Source organism: Entelurus aequoreus, linkage group LG14, assembly GCF_033978785.1.
Source record: "Entelurus aequoreus isolate RoL-2023_Sb linkage group LG14, RoL_Eaeq_v1.1, whole genome shotgun sequence".
Lineage (NCBI taxonomy): Eukaryota > Metazoa > Chordata > Actinopteri > Syngnathiformes > Syngnathidae > Entelurus > Entelurus aequoreus.
In genome coordinates, this window is record NC_084744.1 from 26,624,598 (window position 1) to 26,652,228 (window position 27,631).

A 27,631-nucleotide genomic window follows, 5' to 3' on the forward strand; every position below is an offset into this window, starting at 1 on the left:
GTCGCATAATTACGTCACACTACCGTCATGGCGGAGCGCAAAGCAGACTGTGCGAGCGAGGGGAAAAACGCACGCCAAAAGTCGTCAAAAGTGTGGGAGTATTTCAATACACAGCCTAATAATGTTGTTGTATGCACACTGTGTCGAGCGGAAATGGCCTATCATAGCAGCACAACGGCTATGAACGAACATTTGAAAAGAAAACCATCAACCATCAACTAGTCAATCGTCTGCATTAGCATACGTTGTCATCATTACACAAAAACATGAATGTGTCATTTGTATCTGCTAGGGGTGTAACGGAATGTGTTTTGTATTGAACCGTTTCGGTACGGGGATTTCGGTTCGGTACGGGGGTGTACCGAACGAGTTTCTAAGCTAAAGCTAACTTTAGCTGCTAAAGTCTTAACAAGTTGCTTTGCTTCTCTGCCTCTGTCTCAGCACGCAGCATTGTCCCACACATACAACCATCTGATTGGTACACACGCAGCATTGTCCCACCCACACAACCATCTGATTGGTACACACGAAGCATTATCAGCCAATCAGCAGTGCGTATTCATAGCGCATGTAGTCAGCGCTTCAGCGTGGAGCAGATAGGTGTTTAGCAGGTGAGCATCAGGCAGCGGACTCTCCCCAAATGATAATAAACACCTCCCAGTCAACTACTAGTAACATCACTATGAGCCCGTTGACCTACTAGAAACTTAAACTGCAGCTCAGCTCACTCGCAGTCCTGGCTTGAGGTGAAGGCTAATAATTACCTCTCAGTTCCAGCCACATCGACCCCTTCTGAGCGCCTATTTTCAGCTGCTGGGAATATTGTAAACAAGAAAAGAAGCAAAGCAAGTAGACATGCTAACCTTTCTTCATTACAACTGTTAGTCACTCACTGGAATGAGTAGAATTGGTTATTGTGTACTGTGTTGGACTGGATGTTTATTTTGCACATTTTAAAAGCAATACTTAATGTTTACAGTGCTCCAGAATATTTAGATTGGCACTTTTTTGTATTGGATGTTTATCTTTATTTTTGCACATTTTAGCAAATAAGCAATACTTTCACTTTTGTTGAAATGTTTACACTGTTGTTACAGAATATTTCGTTTTGCACTTTTTTGTATTGGATGTTTATCTTTATTTTTGCACATTTTAAAGCAAAATAAGCAATACTTTTACTTTTTAAATGCTTATACTATTGCAGAATATTAAGATTTGCACTGGATGTTGACTTTTATATTTGCACATTAAAAAGCAAATAAGCTACTTTTAATTTTGTTAAATGTTAAAAGTTTTAAATGTTTACATTGTTACAGAATATTTTGTCATGTTGTTGTCAATGTTGACTGAGTGGCCATACTTTTTTTTTTGTAAATAAAAGCCATGCCTTTTGAAAAAACTGGCCTACTTTTATTTTTTCATCTTCATTTTAAATAAAATAAAATAAAAAATAATCGGTAAAAGGAAAAATAATCTATAGATGAATCGAAAAAATAATGTATAGATTAACCGATTAATCGAAAAAAATAATCTATAGATTAATCGATAGAAAAATAATCGTTAGCTGCAGCCTTACTTCTAAGTAAGTAGTCCTTGATGTGTTGCTGTAAGTATTGTACTTAGCCGCTAAGACACCGATCGATCCCACCTACAACGTTCTTCTTTGCAGCCTCCATTGTTCATTAAACAAATTGCAAAAGATTCACCAACACAGATGTCCAGAATACTGTGGAATTTTGTCGAAGAAAACAAGAGGTTTTTCTATCGGGTCCGATGGGGTCCAACCACTTCCGTAGATTTTCTGACGTCACGCGCATAAATCATATCCAAAGGAGTTTTTCAACCGGAAGTGTGGCTGGAATTTTAAAATTGCACTTTATAAGTTAACCCGGCCGTATTGGCATGTGTTTCAATGATAAGATTTCATCATTGATATATAAACTATCAGACTGCGTGGTCGGTAGTAGTGGCTTTCAGTAGGCCTTTAAAAGCCTTTCATTTTCTCAAAAATCGACAGTGCGCCTTATAACCTAGTGCGCCTAATGTACGGAAAAATTCTGGTTGTGCTTACCGACCTCGAAGCAATTTTATTTGGTACATGGTGTAAAGATAAGTGTGACCAGTAGATGATAGTCACACATAAGAGATACGGGTAGACTGCAATATGACGCCAGTAAACAACACCAAAACTTTAAATGTTCCATTGAAAATAAAGAACATTACACCCGGCACTCAAAAATCTGTCAAAATGTTTTAGTACGACTTTGAAGCCGCACCGCTTGATGGATTGTCGGCCCATTACGGCTACCGTAGTCAGAGATACAAGTATTACTATGGTGTGTGTGTATAAGGACCGCAAAATGGCACCCATTAGCAGACATTATCTGGCGTTTTGTTTCACAATATTAGCAAAACCAACTTGTCTTACCTTCTGGTACATGCTGATGTGTATTTGGGATCTGCATAAGTCCTTAAAATTTTAAACGTCCGCCACTGTCGTCCGTGCCGATTCCATAGTCTATCTAAGTTTCCTATTTTTCTCCATCTTCTTGTTATGGGACATTCACCCTTTGTTGTTGCCATTTCTAATATAAAGTAGTTTAAAGTTCTAACTTATATCTCTCTATTCAAGTGCTAAAAACTACCAGTGTACTGAGTTTACATTATTCACCCAAGGAAATGTAGAGAGTTCCGGTCAGATGGTTTTTCACGGGACATATTTCCGGTGTTGTTGTTGCACTAGTGAGCCACGGATGAGGAGATGCTGCTCCGTTGTTGATTGAAGTAAAGTCTGATTGTCATTAAAACAGTTAGCGCCATCTTTTGACACTTCTTCCACTCCCGTCCTTGCACGCTACACCGCTACAACAAAGATGACGGGGAGAAGACGCTGTCGAAGGTGAGGCACGTAAATAAAACCACCCACAAAACGGCACATCCTGAAGCGACTGTCAGAAAGTGACTTGAAGCTGATGTGTAAAACATCATCTATGCAACATTTTGACCAAATAACCACCATTACATGTTATGTAGATCACAAGGAAGTATTTTATATTCAGAAAAAAATCATTATATGACCCCTTTAATGCGCCCTATAATCCGGTGCGCCTTTTGTATGAAATTAGACCTGAATAGACTCGCTCATCGGCAGTGCCCCTTATAATCTGGTGCGCCCTATGGTCCAGTAAATACGTAAAGTGTACTGTGGAATAAACATGCTCAGGTGCTGAGAGCGATACACAGAGTGAGACCTCTTAGTCCAGTTTAAAATCCAGAGACCAAGAAGGAAACACACTGACATAGCAATTTATTGATGACGGTAAGAATTAAATTATTAGGTTTATTTTCATTTATATCAGTCCCGGCCTACGATTACATGAATATTGTAATGCCTCTGGACATGGTATTTAATGATTTTAAATACCATTTAAGGCCTTAATTTAGGCAAAGTCCATTTAATGACTTTTAATGCTTTTTAATGACCCACAGAAACCCTGTTAAAGCTCTTAAATTTGAGGGCGGTATAGCTCGGTTGGTAGAGTGGCCGTGCCAGCAACTTGAGGGTTCCAGGTTCGATCCACGCTTCCGCCATCCTAGTCACTTCCGTTGTGTCCTTGGGCTAAACACTTTACCCACCTGCTCCCAGTGCCACCCACACTGGTTTAAATGTAACTTAGATATTGGGTTTCACTATGTAAAGCGCTTTGAGTCACTAGAGAAAAAGCGCTATATAAATATAATTCACTTCACTTCACTTAAATTTAAACAAATGTGGACCGGTCAATACAAAAATCGACAGTAACAATACAAAGTATAATATCAGTGAAAGGTCGATACAGTGGTTTGATCGATATTTTGTATTATATATATTTTGTTGATTTTGTTATTGTTTACAAACTCAGTAAAAAAGGAAGACTTTAAGGGCATAAACCAAATGATTTAATTCAGAGCCATATTTAAATATTCAATTGATATTCTAACACCACCATCCTGTGTTTTTGTCTAATTATAATTGCGAACAAAAATTTTATCTTTCAATGATCTTGAAAAATGTAAATATCAGTATCCACATTGGTATGACCGATACTGCCCCTGTAACTACTTGGTACTGGATCGATACCTACACTTGTAGTATCAGCCAAAACTAAAGTATCAAACAACAAAACAAGTGATTATTACATTTTAACAAAACAGAAGAATAAGTGATTATTACATTTTAACAGAAGTGTAGATAGAAATATGTTACATTAGAAAGTTCCTAAATAAAAATATTGTTAATGGAATTATTGAGACATTTCTAGGATGTATTTACGATTTTTACGAGATTTTGATAGAATTTAATACATTCTAAGGTCGCCGTGGCTCGGCTGGTAGAGCGGCCGTGCAAGCAACTCAACGGTTCCAGGTTCGATTCTAGTCACTGCCGTTGTGTCCTTGGGCAAGGTACTTTACCCACCTGCTCCCAGTGCCACCCACACTGGTTTAAATGTAACTTAGATAATGGGTTTCACTATGTAAAGCGCTGAGTCACTAGAGAAAAGTGCTAAATAAATATACTTCACTTAAAAGGGAACCACACTTTTTTTTTTTTTTTTGCCTATCAAGAACACATGTGTTTTCTTTTTTATGCATTCTAAATAGTAAATAAATGCGATCAAAAGTCTCCTTACAATAGAGGCTATTAGAGTCGCACTATTCTGCCTGCAAAGAACGTAAAAAGCATCCAAACACCTCCATTAAGGTTTTATGTACATGCAGTAGCAGTGTTTCCCATAAACTGCCAAGATACCTGTGGCGGTGGGGACGTGGTCACCATGACATCATCGAGTAATTTGCATAATTTACTACAATGATATGATTTTCTCTAAAAAGGCTCAAAAAATGTATGCTTACTAATTAATAATAACAGTTTTGTTTTAAACATCCATCCATCCATTTTACAATATAATTACAACACTTTATGTACATATTTATATACAGATTTGAACAATATGTTATTCACTGAAATATATTTATTAATTGTAGTTCTTACAAAAAATAAATCTTATAAAAATATAAAAGCTAAAATGTCTCTTAAAGCTCTGCCCCTTTAATTAGTGCATACTAAATAATTGAACTTTAGCCTACTGCTACAACCAATTATTTACCAGCAACATAAAGTCAAACAGAGGCAGAGGTGTCCTGCCACAGTCAGTAACAAATAAACAGAAAACAGTAGTGGTGGTAGATAGACACAGAGCTTCTACAAACATCTGATCCACTGAACAAAGAGCTCCAAAAATCTTGATCCTACACTTCTCTTTTGTAAAGTAAATCTGAACAGTCGATATGGGCATCTACATCAACTATATGATTTGCCTGAGGAGCTGGACAGGACAAAAAAATAAATAAATTAAAAAAATAAAAATAAAAACATTTTTTGTGGTGGCCTTAATTCTTTCGTGGCGGGCCGCCACAAATAAATGAATGTGTGGGAAACACTGAGTAGGTATATATGGCATTTAGTAACAGGTGCATTTTTAAAAAGATGTAATATTTTCATATTTTTGCTCATAAGCGCATTAATTTCAAAAACGCGTCACTACGTTCGCTTTTTTTTTTAACATCACTGAATATTACACACTGCAGACTTCATGAGAGCCAACAAACATAATAAAACATGACTTACTGTACAAGGTCTGCTGTCACTATGACGCAGACTGATAGAATCTAGTTATATTCCTGTTTGGATGAAGAATTACTTATAATCGTCGCACGCAAAAGGGGGGTGAAGCCAAGCGTCTTTTTGTGTCGTTCGCCATTGCTGGGTCTAAATTGGCTGTCAAAGGGTACCAACTTGTCAGAGTACGTCCTCATCCTTCTACTATCCAGGTGAGAGGCACGATTCGTGATCTGGAATAATATTTCACCAGGAGCTCACCAGCAGGTGATGTCAACATAGACACACAAGCTATAGATAGTTTGTCTGCGTTAGCACTTATAATAACAATATCACTAATACTTGCTTGGTATTCAAGCCACGAAATGCAAATGGAGTATTGTTGGCGCTTTTTGGATGGTTATAGAGGACCTCCCATTGGCTCCATTGCAAGTGGACTTTTATTTACATTTATGAGTTAGAATGTGATTAAAAATAGTATATATATATCAATCGTCATGTCTTTTATAATGATTGTGAATGATAGAAAAAATTCTTACCAAAAAAGTGCAGTTCCCCTCTAAATTCCAGTGATTAGATTTAAGACTTGAAGTCTATGAGCATGAAGTGATGAAGCCTACTTGGATGAGAGGACAAACGTCTTCTAAGACAAAGTGAACAGTCCAGTTGTGATGGATTGAATGCCCTGAGAATAAAATGATATGTGGATGTTGTGCTTACTTGGACTGTGATGAAGCTGTGAGGACTCAGGTGGTTTGTCTTCATGCTCTTCAGTCTTCACAGAGACAACAGTCAGTGGAAACTTGGTGAGATCATCCTCCTCCTGCCCTAGAAGACACTCTCCCTCCTGAGTGATCCACACTTCCTCTTTCATGTGGGGGGGCTGTGGATCCTCCTCTTCCTCTTTAATGTGGGGCCGCTGCTGGACGTCTGTTGGGTAAATAAGTAAATCAGATAAAGAGAGAATATAAATAGTTTTGGACTGACACTGTTAACACAATGACATTATTTGTGTTCTTTCGTGTGTTGTGTTAAAAGTGTGTTGCTTAACAACCAATAAAAACTAGGGAAATACCTCCTCTTGTCCCGGCCACTAAAATTAATTCAAAAGTGAGTACACAAACAGACTTGGAAATTTGATGGGGGGCAATTTGAAAAGTTTTTTATAAGTACGAGGCAACATTGATTGAGGCATTCTGAACTTTACACTCACTGATGTAAAGTGTGTAAATATTTTATTGTGTATACGGTCTATGACACCTAAACTTTATCTCTAAACTTAACCATGATCTTGTAATGACATAGTCATTACCATAACTTCAATACCATGGGAATAAAAACTCTAAATTCCAAAATCACCTAAATAGTATGTTATAGTCATCATGCAAAATACCTTTTTGTGGTCATTTTGTTGGCTGGGCCAGGGGTCGGCAACCCGCGGCTCTTTGATCACTCTGGTGATGTGTGGGGGGCAGGGTTGGGGGGGCGGGGTGTATAATGTAGCCCGGAAGAAGACAGGTTTACATCTTCTTGGGGACTGAAAAACAGATATGTCCCGAAAGAATGCACCCATTTTTAAAATCTTCACTAAGCTGTGCCACCAACATTGCCTCACTTAGCTCATTAAGCAAACTACCAGGGTGACTGAGTCCTTTTAAACCATCATAGACCTCGTTGTTACTTCTGACCAGTCTAAGATCACCACAAATGGAACTACTGTATGCGGCTTAAGTGATCATTCCATGATTTTCTGTACCCGTAAAGAACATAGAACTGAGGCTGACGGCCACAAAACAAGCAAAGCTACAATCCTCAAGACCTAGCCTAGCAAAGCTTTCAATGACTAACTGGAAAATTAAGACTCGCTCCGTACTTGCAAGTACAAAGGTTTTTGGGTCAATTCCTAACCTCAGAAAAGTAGATAACTTCACAGTCAAAGTGGTTGACAATATTATAACAAACAAAAATGACATTACCTATCTTGGCTGCATTGTAGAGACTAAACTCTCCAGTGAAAAAATTACTACTAAGATAGTCAAAGAATCAACTGACAAATTCTGTTCTCACTAGTGTTGTCCCGATACCAATACTATGGTACCGGGACCTGGACCAAAATGTATTTCGATACTTTTCAAAATTTTTTGTAAATAAAAGAGATCACAAAAAAGTGCATTAGTGGCTTCATTTTAACAAAAAAAATTTAGGTTACATTAAACATATGTTTCTTATTGCAAGTTTGTCCTTAAATAAAATAGTGAACATACTGGACAACTTTTAGTAGGAAGTAAGCAAACAAAGGCTCCTAATTTAGTCTGATGACAAACGCAGTATCATATTGTGTCATTTATATTCTATTATTTTGTCAAAATTATTAAGGACAAGTAGTAGAAAATTGATTATTAATCTACTTGTTCATTTATTATTAATATATGTTTTTTTTCTGTTATAACATGTTCTATCTACACTTTTGTTAAAATGTAATAATCACTTATTCTTCTGTTGTTTGATACTTTGCATTAGTTTTGGATGATACCATACATTTGGGTATCAATCCAATACCAAGTAGTTACAGGATCATACATTGGTCCAAAAAATATTGATGTAATCATAGAAGTAGTACTTTTTACAGGCGGTATAGTACTGAATATGATTCATTAGTATCGCGGTACTATACTAATACCAGTATACCGTACAACCCTAGTTCTTACATAGTAGGATCACCCCGCTGGTGGGTAGAAATACACTTAAGACTCTAACTCAAGCACTCATTTAACCCCACTTTGACTACAGAGTTCATGTTTGGTACCGTGACGCCTTAAAAATCCCTGAAAAATTAACTCCAGACAGCCCAAAACAAAATGATTGGGCTTCTACTCAACCGTCCATCTCGGGCTCACTTTTCCGCCAACCATTTCTTTTAACGTGGGGAGGCTCTTGGTAGGTGACAGAGTACATTTTCTTTCAGTTGGTCTGGTGTACAAGATACACCATACTACTAAAATACCCATATACCTGTCTCGATACTTCAAAATATATTCACCATAATAACACCAGAGGTAGTTGTACAAATCACATTCAACCCAGATTTCACTCCAAAAAAGGTTCTAATTTGTTTGCCTGCTATACCACCAACATGTGGATCTGCCTATCAATTGTCATAAAGTAGTGTAAATCCCTTACTTCCTTCAAAGTCGCTTTGAAAATACATGACCAGGTTGCGGTTACTCGTAACTGGGAATAGACAAAACCTTTTGCTTTTATTTTATTTTCATTTACTTTCTTGCAGTATTTTCTACATAGAAGTATGTTCTGTGTGAGTTACACAAAATATTTCAACTGAAACCATCTCAGGCTTTCTTGTAGCAGTGAATGTGTACCGTGATGAAACTGTACCCTTTCCTATGCAAACTTCTCATAAGTCCTTCAATCAATCAATCACACATTGTTACAAACTGAGAGGAACATCAACCTCAAACTGTCTCGTTTTCATGAAGAATCTAAATCAAAGCATTGCATCATCCCCACAAGACAAAGCATCTTCCTATTGAAGAAAAGTGTTAATAATGAAATATAAAGTTAGTAAAGATGTGAGAGTAAGAAGTAAACAAACCTGTTCTGTGTAACACAACTTGATGTTTCTTGAAAACAGCGTCCTGTAGTTGATGTTGTCGCTCCTTCTCCTCTTTTGTTGGACAAAGTTCCTCCTCATACTTTGCTATCGTTCTTTCGCACATTTTCACACAATCACAACACTTTACACTCACATTTGATTTCTACTTAGCGATGTGTTGATAACGTCCGCGTCTCTTTGTTAGCAGCTAACAAGCTAAGCTAACTAGCAAGCTAAGCTAGCACATAAAGTGCGCTCAGACTAATGTATCCGGATACAAAAAATGACTAACAATGTTTCATCTACTACACGACATATATGCGTACATGTATGCACTAAATACAAATAGAGAAACAATAATGGCCAGTGGCTACGTTTAGGCCTTCTCTGTCAAACGCCATTTTGCTTTTTACTCCTTCGTCTTCTTTGGATTTCCAGCAGACTAGTAGAGCATCTTAGGCCTCCACAGCTTCTTAACGGGACTTCTTCGTCCTGTCCTATGGTCCATACTACATTCTACAGTACAGGAGGTCGCGCTAGCAACCTTTCAATGGACCACTTCCAAGTTGGCTTTGTCGTTCTTCTTTTTTTTTTGGTTTAATGGCGGTTAGGGTACAGGGAGGCACTAGGACCATGTAGAGGGCAGGAAGAGCAGCAGAAAGTTTCCCTGGAGAAAGAAATAGGTGAGTGACAAAGCTTTTTATTGTATTTTTATTTTGTATTATATATATATATGTATATATATATATATATATATATATATATATATATATATATATATATATATATATATATATATATATATATATATATATATATATATATATATATATATATATATATATATATATATACCGAGCTTGTTATTGTATTTTTATATTATATATATATATATAATATATAAATATATTTTTATATTATATATATATATATATATATATATATATATATACATATATATATATATATATATATATATATATATATATATATATATATATATACTGAGCTTGTTATTGTATTTTTATATTATATATATATATATATATATATATATATATATATATATATATATATATATATATATATAAATGATAAATAAATGGGTTATACTTGTATAGCGCTTTTCTACCTTCAAGGTACTCAAAGCGCTTTGACAGTATTTCCACATTTACCCATTCACACACACATTCACACACTGATGGCAGGAGCTGCCATGCAAGGCGCTAACCAGCAGCCATCAGAGGCAAAGGGTGAAGTGTCTTGCCCAAGGACACAACGGACGTGACTAGGAAGGTAGAAGGTGGGAATTGAACCCCAGTAACCAGCAACACTCCGATTGCTGGCACAGCCACTCTACCAACTTCGCCCATCCCTCAATCTTAGCTGCATATTAGACACTTAGGATTTGGAGGGCTCGGCTTGGTTGGGACCCACCAAGACCTTGATGTCCCCCAATTTTAATCGCATTATTAGTTCCCACAAGCATACATATCTCACTCACGCTACAGTACACGCATCAATAGGGACTGGAGGTCGGCTGTAATGGCTGACCTCCTAATTTTAACTACACAGTAGACACTCTGGGGGCCTTGTACACATGCATGTGGGGGGGTTGGGGTTCGGCGCACCCCTCATTGCCTCGTCGGCCGGCGCGGATTCCGGGGACTGCGTTCTGGTGGCCTGCCAGGCTTTTATTAATTTATTATTATTATTATTTATTTTTTATTTTTTATGTGTATATATGTATGTATGTATATATATATATATATATATATATATATATATATATATATGTGTATGTATGTATATGTATGTATATATGTATATATATATATTTATTTATTTATTTTTTATTTTATTTAAAAAAATTTTTTTTTTATTATTTACTTACTTTATTTTATTTAACTATTTGTATTTGTTATTTTTAATTTAATTTGTATTTCATTTTATTATTATTATATATATTTTTTTAAATTATTGTTATTTTTGTTTAATCTTATTATTTATTTGTGTGTGGCGTCGCGCGGGTCTCGCTTCCTGTTGGGAGGGGTCCGTGCCCGTGTGGCCCGACCTTGCGCTGTGGGGTCTCTGTTGGCGACTTGATGTGGTGGCGGCGCGGCGCCCGTGTCTGGTCTGGATACTGTGTCTCGGTTGTTTGGGCGGTGGTGTGTTTGTGCGGGTTTGGGTTGGGGTGGTGGGGTCTTTTGGCGGGGGGGGGTGTTGGTCTCTCTTGTTTGCGTGTTGGCGTTTGGGCTTGCTGGCGGGCTGGCGCTGGCTGGTATCTGTGATCCTGTTGGCGTGTGGTTGCCGGTCGCGGTTTTTTTTTGATCGCTTTGATTTGATTGGGTGGTGCTGGCTGTCTGGGGGTGTTGTGGCTGCTGTTTCTGCTGCCATTTGTTTGTGGTGTGGGCGCCCGTGGCTGCTGGGTCTGGTGCAGGGGGGTGGCTGATGTTGTGACTGGTGGCAGCGCGCGCGCATGGTGGTTGTCGGGGCTGACAAACTGTGTACATGTATGTGTATGTGTGTGTGTGTATGTATGTATGTATGTATGTATGTATGTATGTATGTATGTATGTATGTATGTATGTATGTATGTATGTATGTATATATATGTGTATGCATGTGTATGTGTGTGTATGTGTACATGTGTATGTTTATGTGTATGTATATATATATGTATGTATATTTCTGGGGGTACGTTCTGGGCCTGCCTGTCGGGTGGGGGTCGGCGCCTCAGGCTACTGCATCCGGACTGCGTGTCTGGAGCTCCTGGGTCCCGCCGTCCATCCCTTCCGGGTGCCCATCTTGGTTGGGGCCTGCTGGGTCTGGTCCCTGCGTCTACTGTGGTGGCTTGGTGCTGCAGGGTATTCCGAGGTTCTGCGAGTCGGCCAGTTGTTGGGGTAGCGACCTTGTGTGTCAGCATGTCTGTGATCTTCTTTTAATTCTTTTTTTATTTATTTATTTATTTATTTTTTTTATAAATAGATTTAATTATTTTAAATTTTTTTTTCCTTTTTAAAAAAAAATATATTTTATTAATATTATTATTATTATTATTATTATGTATTTATTTATTTTATTTATTTATTCCCCTACCTCAGGGGGGGGCTCGGCGGGGCGGTTGCTGGTTGTTCCATCTCCATCGTTGGGGTCCCTGCAGGTGGGGTGGGTGGTTCCTGTGGCCCCGTGCTGGGTGGTCCTGTGGCGGCCGGCTTGGGTGGGGTGGCCGTGGGCTGGCCTCGCCGCGCTCTCCGGGGGTGGGGCTCGTGGGGGGGGGGGGGGGGGGGGGGCTCGTGGGGGCCCTGTAGCCGGTGGGGCGGGGGCGGTCTTCCCGTCCGGTTGCGGGGGGTCTCCGGGCCCCTCGGGCGGGGCGTCCCGCCTTTCTGTCCGTGTGGGGTGTGGTCTCTCGCCGGCTTGGGGTCTGGCTGCCCCCTGTTTTTCTCGTGCCTTGTCCTCTGCCGGGTGCGTCTGTCTGCGGCCTGCTGCTGGCCCTTGTGGGCGGCACGGTGGGCCAGGCTCTGGGGTTCCTGTCGCTGTCCGGCTTAGCTGCGTGGGGGCGGTGGCCCCTGGTTCCCTGGGCACCACACCTACTGTTTGTGGGATGGGTTCTCGGGGAGGCTGGGGCCGTACTCTGGCTCCCGCACACACTGGGAGTCAAATGTATTGTACATGCAAATTCACATATACTCACACACATACATACAGACATACATAGGTACCTACGCTCCCACATACATATACAAATAAATACAGTACATATTTACACACTCAAAGTTCGTACATCCACACGCACATTCATTATACAAACATACTGTATACACATACTGTACATATACATTCACTGTAAAAACATACATATACACATACTGTACATATACATTCACTGTACAAACACACACATACACATTCTACACATACATTCACTGTACAAACACACACATACATATACTGTACATATACATTCACTGTACAAACACACATTTAAACATACTGTACATATACATTCACTGTTCAAACACACATACTGTATACACATACTGTACATATACATTCGCTGTACACACATATACACATACTGTACATATACATTCACTGTACAAGCACACATACACATACTGTACATATACAAGTACATATGCACACATACACTCATGCACATAATCACGTTTCATCAAACATATATTAACGTTGTTGCCCTAGGGTAAACTGGGTATAACACATGGCACACTGACAAAGCTTAACCTATTGTTACTATAACAATCTACAAGGTTAAGGTTGCTTCTCTTTCTTCCCCTCCATTTTTCTGCATTCTTTCGTATCTCAAGTTATCATTACGTATATGTATTGTTGCATTTGAACAATTGTATTGTTGATAATAAAGGTAAAGTACTGGTAATGTTTATTATCAATAGCACTATTTATATTGGTATTCATATTGCTCCATTTTTAGTGTAATAATGCTCATTGTCATTTCTGTATTTTTTTAAAAAAATTTTTCGCTAACTGCTTATTTGCTATTACTTTTACCATCATATTTGTACATGTCGTATTTGCTGATGTTGCTCTGTTGTTGTTGTTGTTGTTGTGTTTACTGTTGTTGTTTTTGTCTCTCTGTCTAATCCCCCTCCTGTCCCCACAATTCCCCCCTCTGTCTTCCTTTTTCTCTCTTTCTATCCCCTCCTGCTCCGGCCCGGCTGCACCAAATGATAATATAAATACATTTAATAAAGTCAAAATACAAGTAAGGCAACAAGAGAAGTATCCTACACTTCTCTTTTGTAAAGTAAATCTGAACAGCCGATATGGGCATCTACATCTGCTATATGATTTGCCCGAGAAGCTGGGCAGGACATTAAAAGAAAAAAAAAAAAAAAAAAAAGAAAAAATAAAACTTCGCCACGCCGTCCCATATACATATATAATATATATATATATATATATATATATATATATATAATATATATATTTTTTCTATTATATATATATATATATATATATATATATATATATATATATATATATATATATATATATATATATATATATATATATATATATATATATATATATATATATATATATATATAATATAAAAATACAATAACAAGCTCAGTCACTCACCTATTTCTTTCTCCGGGGAAACTACATGTTGAAAAGAGAAACTGGAAATTGTGATGTATCATGTTGTATGCTTGCATTTGGTCGCTGATGCACTTATTGAGTGATAAAAGTATTATAATATTTCAAGATTTCATTAAGTACGACCTGCAAATAGATGAAAATATTTTTTTTAAATCATAAAGACTTTCATTCAAAATATTCTAAATACAGCATATAATCTTTTTCAGAGCTCTTTTCTAACCTTTCTGGGCTTTTGGTGGATGGACACAATATTACAGATTTGAATCGGATGAAAAATGTGGGAGTTGTGGAACTTTCATTTAATTCATTTCAAAGAGCATTTCATGGAAATTTGTGAATTTCAGGAGAAACAGGAATTTCGAAAATGCTAAACAACACATTTTTTTAAATCAGTCGAGAAATGTTGAAGTAGTAACATTTTTAACTGAGAAATGGTATTATGCAATTCCTGCAATTTCAGGAAAACCGGGAATTTTTCCAGTTCCAAAAAAAACTTTTTTGTTTTTAAGAGGAAAGATTGGACGGAGGAACGGTTGAAGCGGGTTAAAAAATGCAGGAGTAGTCGCCAGAAAAAAGGGTCAAAAAAGGGTTTGAAAAAACGGGAATTCTGGGAATTCCTGGAATTTTTTTTAACTTAGAAAAAGGATAGTTTGAATGTCCAGGATTAGTGGAATATGTTGAAGGTGGAATGGTTTAAATCGGTTGAAAAATGTGGAAATGGTGGAAGTTTGAAAAATGGCCAATTCATTTTGAATGGGAACAATTACTAAGCACTTATTTCTTCTCGTTTCAAGCTAGTTTAGCGGCCAGCTTAGCTCTTAGCTTGCCCGTCCTTTGTGTGTAACATGTTTAGCCTTGTTCTACAGTCCTTCAGTGATAATAATACTTGTAAGAAATGTAATGTATTTGCTGCAATGGAGGATGGTTGAACGTGTGATGTAAGAAGATACAACTAATTCCTCTGGTCGGCCAACTGAACATCAAAAATACAAATCAACGGTTAAAAATCTGGACGTTTGGGGTCTTTGTGAGTGGAAAATATTTAATTTCACAATTTTGCAATACAAGAAGACCTGGCAATAATGTCCCATACTAAATCAGAGTTGTAAGGTTTGATGAACATGATGGCCGAGTAGTACAAAGTTTAGTTTCTACACACTTTGGTGAATATATGTATGTAAGTAAAAATGCCTGCGACTTGTCCAGGGTGTACCCCACCTTCCGCCCAAATGCAGCTGAGATAGGCTCCAGTCCCCCCCCCCCCCCCCCCCGCGACCCCGAAAGGGACAAGCGGTAAAAAATGGATGGATGGATGGAAGTAACAATGCATCTGTTGTCTTATGTCAGTTTTGTTCAACTAAAATCTTATTTGTTAAACCTTTGTACAAGTTTAAAACGATCGCAGTGCTAATTTTTGTAAGCCTGTCAATGTGGTCGTCCATTGTATGTTAGCATTAGGCTAGTGGCGCAAAAGCCAACCTTTATTCTGTATGGTTGTATTGTTTTTTTTGGGTTTACACCAAACTGTATTGTTGCTTGAACATGATTGTTACATGTATGTGCAGGTCTTTTGCAGGCTCCTCAAACACACGGCGGAGAAAGGGTGGCGTCACTCCGGTGGGTGTACGAATGTGTCGAAGGTACGTAGACACAGAAAACTCCCCCACAATGGTAATAAACCTCCTAGTCCTCTACATGTTACAACCACTAGTAACATTACTATGAAACAGGCAACCATCCCGTCCTTGAGGCGGTCATTCGAAATAGCGACTAAACTATGAAGCTAAAGCTGGCAGGGAAAATCCATACACCCACAACACATCTTGGTTGTGTTGTTGTGAACATCATCCATGTAGGATTAATGTACAAACAGGACAGCAGTCGCAACTTGAGAGTCTCTCTCTCTCCTTTTTTTCTTTTTTTTTTCTAATACAGCCTCAAGTTCAGTTAAAGTACCAATGATTGTCACACACACACTAGGTGTGGCGAAATTATTCTCTGCATTTGACCCATCACCCTTGATCACCCCCTGGGAGATGAGGGGACCAGCGAGCAGCAGCGGTGGCTGCGCCCGGGAATCATTTTGGTGATTTAACCCCCTATTACAACCCTTGATGCTGAGTGCCAAGCAGGGAGGTAATGGGTCCCATTTTTATAGTCTTTGGTATGACTCGGCTGGTGTTTGAACTCACAACCTACCGATCTCAGGGCGGACACTCGAAGTCGCCTCCACACATCAAGCTGAAAACAGCAGCACACTTCCCCCTTCACAATAATAGGTCTTACTGCGCATAATTAACTTATTGATGCATTTACACAATTATTATGCTTTGACCCAAAGTACTGGTCAAAACTGTCCAAAGATGTATTGCACCGATAAATGTGACAGATTCGCCATTTAATTAACAAACATTTTATAAATGTTTGACACAAAAAGCGCACACTTAAACAATAGTAAAATAAGTGTAACAGGTAAAAATTTTAACTAAACACAATTTTTAAAAAAACAAAAAACTGAAATGTATTGTTTTTTATATTGCTATTGTTATTTTAATTTATTTTTACTATTATTTTACTTGTTGTGTTTTTTTGCTATAATATACGTTATTTTAAATTATATTTAAAGTAGTGTTTTGGTAGTAAAATAAATACTGGTATTTTCAAATTAATGAATAATTGTGTAATTAATCGTGATATATCAATCAAAAATAATGGTGATTATTATTTTTACCATAATGGTCCAGCCCTAACTGTACCCTTTTTGAACAACAGAGGGTGTAAAACACAATCTATTCTACATGTTTCATTAACTCAAGTTTATCTTTAATGCATCTAAATGATATAAATATCATTCTATGATGTGTCTTTTTCCATCCATCCATTTTCTACCTCTTGTCCCTTTTGGGGTCACAGGGAGGCGGAAGGCCGGGTACACCCTGGAAAATTCCATAAAACCTTTAAACAACTTTTGAATTGGTATCCTGGTTCAAATGTATCCTCCAGTTTGTGGCTATTATAAGGCATATTTCCAGAGGATATGCATGTTTACAGCATGTTTTAAAGAGATAGCATTTAAAAATGACTTCTGGGTATATTATATTGATCAACTAATTCTTATTTAGGGGGCTTAGTGAGCGGAATAGAGGCGCTCCCATTGACTCCATTGTTAGAATTAGGATAGTTAAGATTTTGCTAACGTTTGTTTACGACTTAAAATGCATAAAAAATAAAAACATATTATTGTCCTACATAAAGATTGTGAATGATAGGCAAAATAAATTAAAAAAAATCAGATCACCTTTGATAATTTTTCTATATCCTGTGAACGGGTTGATGCTGTGGTGAAAGTGAGAACATAAATACATGTCGGGAAAATGCAAATTTCAGCAAAAATGACTGGCAAACTTTTTAAAACCTGGTTAAAGATTGTTGGCGATAAACCCAGAGAGGCATGTGTATGTTGTAAAATGATGTTAGAATTAGCTTTATTATTTGGGTTTAGGGGGCCCCGTCATGAGGCCCGTCCCCGGCCCAGCTCTGACTTGTTCCACCACTGGTCATTGTGATTATATGATATATTCCAAATGTCATTTTATTTTAATTAGTCAAATATAAAGTTAGTAAACATGTGAGAGTAAGAAGTCAACAAACCTGTTCTGTGTAACACAACTTGATGTTTCTTGAAAACAGCGTCCAGTAGTTGATTGTTCTCCTCTTTTGTTCTAGAAAGTTCCGCCTCGTATTCTGCTATCGTTCTTTCTAACACTACAAATATTTCTTCAACGGCAGCAGTTAGTCGCTGATCCACCAACGCTCTCAACATTTGTAATGTAGACATTTTCACACAATCACAACACTTTACTCTCACACTTGATCTCTACTTAGCGATGTGTTGATAACTTCTGTGTCTTCTGATAGCAGCTAACAAGCTAAGCTAACTAGCAGGCTAAGCTAACTAACAAGCAAAGATAGCAGGAGAAGCGGCACAGTGCTTATAGTGCATCGATACGATTTAATCCTTAAATAATGAATCAAAGATGTATTTTATACGACGTAAATATTTCAAACTGGAGAACAAATAATAAGACTGACTTATTAGCGTCCTGCACACTTCTTTCTCCGTCGATGTGCTTTCACGACAGTTAGCACACTTGACGTTACAAGGCAGTACTGCTCTTCTTCCTCTTCTTTTCTGCTTTAATAGCGCCACCTTCTGATATGGAGTGTGGACCGAGATGGAACCATACTCTATACTATTTTATTTAAATACTTGTACTTCTTCCATATTTTCTCCATAGAGTTTAATTTGGAGCTTGTTTTGAACTTTCCTCTTTGTAAAATGCATGACTTTAGTCTTTCCAACAGAGAATCTTAAACCCCAAGCTGTTCCCCATTCTTGAACTTTATTTACCGTTTGTTGAATCTTCTTTTCTCTATGATGTGTATTTCTACCTCTCTTCCACATCACTCCATCATCACAAACATGCCACCTCGACTTCACTAAACTCTTCATTTATCATCATTGAAAATAGTACTGGACTTATTATACTCCCTTGCAGGGTCCCATTTTCCACTTCATATTCTCTACTATATTCATTCTCTATTTTTACTAATATTGGGCTACTTGTTAAGAAGTATTTTATCCATCTATACATTTTCCCTCTAATCCCAATTGTATTTAATTTTATCAGCAACCCCTGTTTCCACAACATATCATAAACTTTCTCTATGTCAGAAAATACTGCAATTATAATTTCTTTTTTTATTTGTCCTTTTCTAATTTTCTCTTCCAGCTGCACTGCTGCTCGTTTGTGTTTCTTGCTTTCCCAAATCCACTTTGGTAGTTTTTTATTATTTCTTTTGACTCTAAATAATATACTAGTCTTTCATTAATCATTTTTTCCATAACTTTGCCCAAATGTGAGGTCAATGCTATCGGCCTATAATTACCTGCCTCTTCCGGGTCTTTCCCTGGTTTGCATATTGGAATTATTACAGCTTCTTTCCACTCAGCTGCTCATTTTCCTTCTTGATATATCCTATTATATCATTTCAAGACCACTTCTTTGCATGTTACCTAAGTTTTTGATCATCTGGTAACTCACCTGGTCTTTTCCTGGTGTCGTATTTTTAACCTTTTTCAATATTGGAACCATTTCATTCAAAGAAAATGTCCTATGTATAGTGTTGCTAAAGCCATTATCGTTATCTTCCCTCATTTCCCCAATATTTAAACTATTTGTTTCTTCTCTCTTTTCTTTTTCTACATTTCTCAAATTATCAGTACTGTGCACTTTAACAAATGTTTTTGCTAAAAGTTCTGCTTTTTCTTTATTTTCTACCACACACTGTGTCCCATCTTTCATCACATGATGTTTATGTTGACTTCTGATCCCTGACATGTGCTTGATCATTCCCCACACTTGGCCTAAAGGAGTTGTTCTCTTTAGTGATTCACAAAATGTTCTCCAATAGTACTTTTTCATATTTTTAATAACGTACCTTACTTTAGCTTGGTGCCTTTTATACTAGATCCATCCATCCATCCACCCATCTTCAACCGCTTATCCGGAATCGGGTTGCGGGGACAACAGCTCCAGCAGAGACCCCCAGACTTCCCTCTCCAGAGCAACATTAGCAAATTCCTCCTGGGGAATCCCGAAGCGTTCCCAGGCCAGAGAGGAGATGTAATCCCCCCATCTGGTCCTTGGCCTGCCACAGGGTCTCCTCCCAGTGGGACGTGCAACGAGGACTTCCCTAGGGAGACGCTCGTGAGGCATCCGCACGAGATGCCCGAACCACCTAAGCTGGCTCCTTTCCAGGTGAAGGAGCAGCGGCTCTACTCCGAGTCTCTCTTATACTAGATCATATCTTGAAAATGATGTGTTCTTCCTAATATTCTAAATGCTCTATTCTTTCTTTTATTGCGTCTGTGCACGCTTGTGTCCACCATCTTCCTTCTTTTCCCTATTCTACTCCTTGGTATGCTCTGTTTGGCTGCTTCCATTATGCACTTTGTATTATCTGTATTAAGTTGCTCAATATCTCGATTTATATCCACTTCCTTTAATGTCATGTCTGTAATTTCCCTAAAGTGTTCCCAGTCACAATTATTTTGATCTTCTCAGTCTTAGTTCCTGCCTTTTCTGTACAGTTTATTACATACGCTCCTCTCATTTGCTGTACTTTTGTTTCCTAATGACAAAGCCCCCATACGCTGCTGTGTGATTCCCCTACAGTTACAACACTTGATCTGTTCCTGATTTCCACATTGTCCATATTCATGCTTCCCTCCACACCTTCCACATCTCATCTTAGCATGACACACACTACTATGTGCCCATACCGTTGGCACTTGAAACAAGGTACTGGGGGTGGGACGTAAGGTCTAACGTAGAAACGTAAAAACCCTATCATGATTCTTTCCGGAAGGACTTCCTGGACAAACTGCACTAGCACAGATTCGCTCTCCGTCTTTTCTCCGTTTCTAAATGCCATCATTCTCTTCATCATTGTGACAGTTCCCCTTTTATTTCTCTTTTCAAATCTTCTAAATTTGCTCCTCTTGGGATTCCTGTCATGACTCCTCTTGCCCCCTTTCGTTCTCCCACTTCTATTCTTTCCTTTATTATCTTATTGCACATCTTTTGCAATCACATTGCTTTGTTCTTTTGCTCTCTATTTTTACATTTGATCAAAAGGCTTCCATCCTTTAGCACTTTGGCCATCTCCACCTCTCCAATGTCCTTCTTTCATCCCTTAACCAGTGTCATCAAACTAATATCCTTCATGTCTTGATCTGACTTAAATTTATATATAATCTTGCAATTGTCCACCATAATCTTTTTCCTCCTTTCTACTCTTTTAACACTTGACTTTCCTTCATGACCTCCTCTGCCCTTCTTTCCTCTCTCCCCTCTAGTCCTATCCATGTCCATACCTTCCTCACTATCCCCTTTCATCTCGTTTTAAAGGCCTACTGAAACCCACTACTACCGACCATGCAGTCTGATAGTTTATATATCAATGATGAAATGTTAACATTGCAACACATGCCAATACGGCCGGGTTAGATTAGTAAAGTGCAATTTTAAATTTCCCGCGAAATATCCTGCTGAAAACGTCTCGGTATGATGACGTTTGCGCGTGACGTCACGGATTGCAGCGGACATTTTGGGACACCATTGTGGCCAGCTATTAAGTCGTCTGTTTTCATCGCAAAATTCCACAGTATTCTGGACATCTGTGTTGGTGAATCTTTTGCAATTTGTTTAATGAACAATGAAGACAGCAAAGAAGAAAGCTGTAGGTGGGAAGCGATGTATTAGCGGGCGGCAACACAAACACGTAGCCGGTGTTTCATTGTTTACATTCCCGAAATATGACAGTCAAGCTTTATCATTGGCCTGTGGAGAACCGGGACAACAGAGACTCCAGCGCCAAGGCTAGCACCAGCGCCAAGGCCAGCGCCAGTAGCTGCAGCACGGATAGCGCCCGTAGCTGCTCCACGCCGCCAAGCACCTCCAGTACCTGCACCACGTCAAGCCACTCCACGTCAAGTTCCTGTCGCAGCTCTAAGGCTAGCATCAGGGCTAGCACCCGTCGCAGCTCCACGACGCCAAGTGCCGCCAGTCGTAGCTCCATGATGCCAAGTGCCGCCAGTCGCAGCTCCACGATGCCAAGTGCCGCCAGACGCAGCTCCACGACGCCAAGTGCAACCAGTCGCAGCTCCACGACGCCAAGTGCCGCCAGTCGCAGCTCCACGACGCCAAGTGCCGCCAGTCGCAGCTCCTCGACGCCAAGTGCCGCCAGTCGCAGCTCCACGACGGCAAGTGCCGGCAGTCGCAGCTCCACGACGCTAAGACCAAGACCAAAACCGTCAAAGCCAAGACCCTCCATGCCAAGCTTCGCCGCCTGACGCGCCACGCCAAGCTTTGCCGCCTGCCACGATGACAACGCATCCACCTCCTCGTCGGTCACGGATGTGGCCATTCCATGGGCGTCCGCCACGCCAGGTACGCCGACCTCCTCGTCAGCCACGGATGTGGCCATTCCCAGGTCGCCCACCTCGTCAGGTACAGCGGCGCTCTCCGCGTCGCCGCCACCTAACTCTGCCCTGGTGGATATGGGGACACGAACTCTGCCCTGGTGGATATGGGGACACGTGGTCTGGCAACCCACTCCTATGTCCCCCTCCCTTCCTCCCATGACTATTGATCATTGTTTTGATTTTATTTTATGGACATCTAGTATCTGTCCTTAAGGGAGGGGCTCTGTCATGTCTGTGAATCATGTTTTGTTTAAGTTATGTTCCGTTTGGGTTTTGTACTTAGTTCCTGCTTTTCACTCCCTTGTTTTGTCACCATAGCAACTATTAGTTTCACCTGTTTTCACTGATCATGTCACTGCTATTTAAACCTGTCTGTTTCTCTTGATCGTCCTGGTAACCTTATCCATCCATACTACCTCTGCTACACATGAGATTCCTGTTTATTATAGTTCATGCTTCATGCCATGCCACAGTAAGTGTTTTTGTTTCATGTTCATAGTTAATTGCCTTTGTGCTAGTCTTTTGGTTTTATTAGTCAAGTTTGTTCTCCGCCATTGTGCGCGCCTTTTGTTTGCTTCTTTTTTTGTAGTTTGTTAGTGTTTAAAATAAAATATGTACTTACATTCACGCCTTGCCCGCGCCAACTTTCCTTTGCATTCCGGGAAAACAAACCCCAAGGTCCATGTATTGACATATATAAGCAGATAAAATTTAAGTTTATTGTATGTAAAATATGTCTTGTACAGTATACTCTCACCTTTTCTGTCTAATTGTTCTGCTCAATTTTTAATAAAAGTACACAATGTTAGATATTTATGCATGTACTTGACTGAAAAAAGCACTAATACAAATATCTAATCTATAAATGTAGAACCGTATTAAAAATATTGTTACACAAACAACAATGTCACACATGTTATATGTGCAGATGTTGTTAGAAAGTCAAAATTAAAGTCTTGACAGTTTATTTCAAATCCTGCAGTTTCATTTGCTGCTGTTCTTACCAGCACACTTGTGTTTCTTACACTGGTACTTATAAGAGAATCTTTCACCACACACACTGCAACTCAACACTTTCTCTCCTGTGTGTGTTCTCATGTGTACTTTCAAAGCTTGACTTTGTGTAAAACCTTTACCACAGATTGAACAGGAAACAGGTTTTTCACCAGTGTGTGTTGTCATGTGTACTTTCAAATAATTACTTTGTATAAAACCTTTACCACAGATTGAACAGGAAAAAGGTTTTTCGCCAGTGTGCGTTCTCGTGTGTACTTTTAAATGGTGACCATGTGTAAAACCTTTACCACAGGTTGAACAGGAAAAAGGTTTTTCACCAGTGTGTGTTCTCATGTGTCCTTTCAAATATTGACTTAGTGTAAAACCTTTACCACAGGTTGAACAGGAAACAGGTTTTTCACCAGTGTGTGATGTCATGTGTACTTTCAAACTCTGACCTCGTGTAAAACCTCTACTACATATTGAACAGATAAAAGGTTTTTCTCCGGTGTGTCTTCTCATGTGTCTATTCAGATCACTATGGTATTTAAAAGTTTTGTCACAGTGAGAACATTTCAAGTGAGTGTTGTCAGTGTGACATGTATTATCATCTTTAGAGTCTTCATCATCAGTGTCAGGAGAGTGTGACGTTGTGTCCTCACTATCTGATAGTGGAGCTAAGAGCTTGTCTGCTTGTGATCCTCCACAGTGGTCTCCATCAGCTTCTGTTGTCATGTGTTGTGTTGAGCTGCTGCTTGGAGGCTCCGCCTCTCTCTTTTCACTTTCACTTTTGACCTCATCATCTTCACTCTTCACAGGGACACCAATCACTGGGAACTCCTCCAACCATTTAGGCTGACTGATGCAGTGTCCCTCCTCTTCCTCTTTAATGTGGGGCGTCAGTGAGTCTTCTTCTTCCTTTTTACAGGGAAGGGTCTGTGTCAAAGTGGAAAAGGAGACGCCAGAGGGTCTGTGGCACCTGGTCTTCCTCTTTGATGGATCCTCCTTCACCATCCTGAAGCTACACTCCTGTTTTTCAGGCAGAAGTTGTTCTTCACAGACGTCTGCAGGACACAAAATAACAAACATGCTTGAGAAATGTCCAGATTCAGTCAGTAAGTTCACATGAACTTAAAAAAACAAGTTATTATATGAATTGACTTGAAAACAAACACACTGCTCTTTACAACATTATTCACAGGAAAATAAGACCACTTTTTTACAAAGGGTGGGCAATATGGCCTAAAATCTAAATTGCAATACATTCCCTGCTGCCTGAGTGCAGCTGGGATAGGCTCCAGCGCCCCATGTGATTTTTAATGTCAGTTACTGATGTATAAACTTGGAGAAAAGATTAGGTTGTTTACAGTGTAAATCTGTATTCTGTATTGTTGTCTCTGCTATGACGCCATCTTGTGGTCGAGTTCGCTCATGGCGAGTGTTGTGGGTTGAAAGTGTATTTCCTTTTGCTTCGTGCCTTGAACCCCAAGTATGGTTTCGTCATTTATCTCACCAAGCAACGTTTGTAAGTGTACCCGGGGATTTCCACTGGATGTGGAATGGCGGCGCCACGGCGACAGACTCGTTCTGTTTTTTGTTTTCAAGTCAATGTGTCAGTTTCCACCGCCTGGCTTCTATATTTAGTGGTCGACACAACAAGGCGGTTCAATTGAGCTAAAATCTGCTCATGTGGGACAGGAAGTCATGCATAAACACAAAATAAATGTTCCAGTTTACTTTCAAAGTAGAATATTCTTTTTAAGGCAGATGGTAATCTACACTTTGAAAAGTCCTAATGGACATGAAGTCAACTTGTCAAAAGGTTTTCAGACCTAATTTCACCTCCTTGACACAAATGGACGAAAACATGCTGATTCTAAAAGGCCCAAAATTAAAGAATCATATAACAGGCATATCCCGGGCAGTTATATGGGGGCCTGTACTACAGCATTGTATTATAATGACTAGTTCCATCTCCAACATTAAAGTGAGTGTCGCCAACACTACAGCACACAGGAAAACGTGTGGAGAATTGCAAGTAGCCGAAACAAAGATTGTGAATGACTGTCAAGAGGCTCACTTTGTTCATGTAAGTGTACTGTGGAATACACATGCTCAGGTATTGAGAGCGATGCACAGAGTGAGACCTCTTAGTCCAGTTTAAATGTTGTAAATGTTGCTGGTTCTGAATCTTCTGTTGCTCCCTTAACATGTGGGGTCCCACAGGGCTCAGTTTTAGGACCACTGCTCTTTTCCATTTATTTACTTCCCCTGGGCTCAATCCTAAGAAAGCATGGTATTTGTTTTCATTGTTACGCTGATGACACACAAATGTATTTTCCGTTAAAGAAAAATCATGCCTCTTCAATACAGCCATTACTTGCTTGTCTTGATGACATCAAGGCCTGGATGGCCCTAAACTTCTTAAACTTCAATGAAAAGAAGACAGAAGTAATAGTTTGGACCTAGTGGTACCTGTGAGCTTCCCCCTGTTGACTTTGGCCCCTTGGCTTTGTACGTTAAGCCCATGATCACCAACCTGGGTTTTCGTATTGACAGTGATTTTAAATTGGACCGTCAGATTGGCACAGTGGTGAAAGCCAGCTTTTTTTTTTTTTTATTTACGTCAGCTGGCTAAGGTTAAAAACCTTCTTTCTAGGCAACAGTTTGAGACAGTAATCCATGCCTTTATTACATCTCGGCTGGATTACTGTAACGCTTTATATTTTGGAATTAGTCAGTCCTCCCTCTCACGTCTGCAGCTGGTCCAAAATGCAGCTGCCCGACTTTTAACAAACACAAGAAAAAGAGAGCACATTACTCCTGTTTTAGCCTCCCTCCACTGGCTGCCTGTGTCTTTTAGAGTCCATTTTAAAATTATCTTACTTGTTTTTAAATCCTTACATGGTCTTGCCCCACCTTACCTCTCTGAGCTGCTCCACCTCTATGCCCCCACCCGGTCCCTCAGGTCAGCTGATCAGCTGATCCTGGAGGTACCCAAATCCAAGCGTAAGCTCAGGGGGGACAGAGCCTTCTCTGTTGCGGGCCCCAAACTCTGGAATGATCTTCCACTTCATGTGAGACAGGCCCCTTCTTTGGCTATTTTTAAGACCCTTCTTAAAACCCATTTTTATTCACTGGCTTTTAACCCAGCATGAGACTTTAAACTGTTTTTAACTTTTTTAACTGCTTTTTATCTAACAAAATTGTTCTTAGGGTAATTTTGTATTTGCTTTTTAATGTGTATTTTACTTCTGTTTTAAATTGTATTTTTTAGTCTGTCCTTTGCCTTTATTTCTTTGTGGTGTACAGCCCTTTGTCTTTCAACTGTGGTTGTTTTTAAAGGGCTTTATAAATAAAGTTGGTATGGTAAAATACACAGACCAAGAAGGAAACACACCGACATAGCAATGTATTGATGGCGGCAAGAATTAAGTTATAAGGTTTATTTTCATTTATATCAGTCCCGGCCTACGATTGCGTGAATATTTTAATGCCTCTGGACATTGTATTTAATGCTTTTTTATACCATTTAAAGCCTTAATTTAGGCAAAGTCAATTTAATGACATTTAATGCTTTTTAATGACCAGCGGAAACCCTGTTGAAGCTCTTAAATTTAAACAAATGTGGACCGATCGATACAAACATCGACAGTAACAATACCAAGTATAATATCAGTATAAGGTCGATACAGTGGTTTGACCGCTATGTTGTATTATATATATATTGTTGAGTTTGTTATTGTTTACAAACTCAGTAAAAAAGGAAGACTTTAAGAGCATAAACAAATGATTTAATTCAGAGCCATATTTAAATATTCAATTAATATTCTAACACCACCATCCTGTGTTTTTGTCTGATTATGATTGCGAACAAAAATTGACTCATTCAATTATCATGAACAATTTAAATATCAGTATCCACATTGGTATGACCGATACTGCCCTTGTAACTACTTGGAAGTGGATCGATACCTAAATTTGTAGTATCAGCCAAAACTAAAGTATCAAACAACAAAACAAGTGCTTATTACATTTTAACAAAACGGAAGGATAAGTGAATATTGCATTTTAAGTAGAAACACGTTACATTAGAAAGTTCCTAAATAAAAATATTGTGCATGGAATTTTTGAGACATTTCTTGGATGTATTTACCATTTTTAAGAGATT

General features: G+C 38.9%; 3 protein-coding genes across 8 annotated transcripts in view; 1 reads left to right on the plus strand and 2 right to left on the minus strand.

Annotated features, from left to right (window-relative positions):
• The window catches only part of LOC133664593 (uncharacterized), a 264,251-nt gene that overhangs the window by 190,742 nt on the left and 45,878 nt on the right, over positions 1–27,631 (plus strand). The gene's annotated exons all lie outside the window — the stretch shown is intronic.
• The window catches only part of LOC133664587 (oocyte zinc finger protein XlCOF6-like), a 335,370-nt gene that overhangs the window by 100,965 nt on the left and 206,774 nt on the right, over positions 1–27,631 (minus strand). The window contains exons 1-3 of one of the 3 annotated variants that reach the window (XM_062069331.1): positions 9,270–9,402; positions 7,053–7,196; positions 6,380–6,589 (exon numbers count right to left, since the gene is read on the minus strand). The exons of 1 other annotated variant lie outside the window; for it this stretch is intronic. In XM_062069331.1, the coding sequence (XP_061925315.1) occupies positions 6,380–6,533 (154 nt within the window). In that variant the 5' untranslated portion in view covers positions 6,534–6,589; positions 7,053–7,196; positions 9,270–9,402. Of the gene's footprint in view, positions 1–6,379; positions 6,590–7,052; positions 7,197–9,269; positions 9,929–27,631 lie in introns of those variants that run through there. One more of the 3 variants, XM_062069329.1, reaches the window with a different exon arrangement.
• The window catches only part of LOC133664645 (gastrula zinc finger protein xLCGF3.1-like), a 65,192-nt gene continuing 60,712 nt past the window's right edge, over positions 23,152–27,631 (minus strand). For all 4 annotated transcript variants that reach the window (XM_062069453.1, XM_062069454.1, XM_062069456.1 and 1 more), the window contains one exon: positions 23,152–24,524. In XM_062069453.1, coding sequence (XP_061925437.1) covers positions 23,449–24,524 — 1,076 coding nt within the window. In that variant the 3' untranslated portion in view covers positions 23,152–23,448. The remainder of the gene's footprint in view (positions 24,525–27,631) is intronic.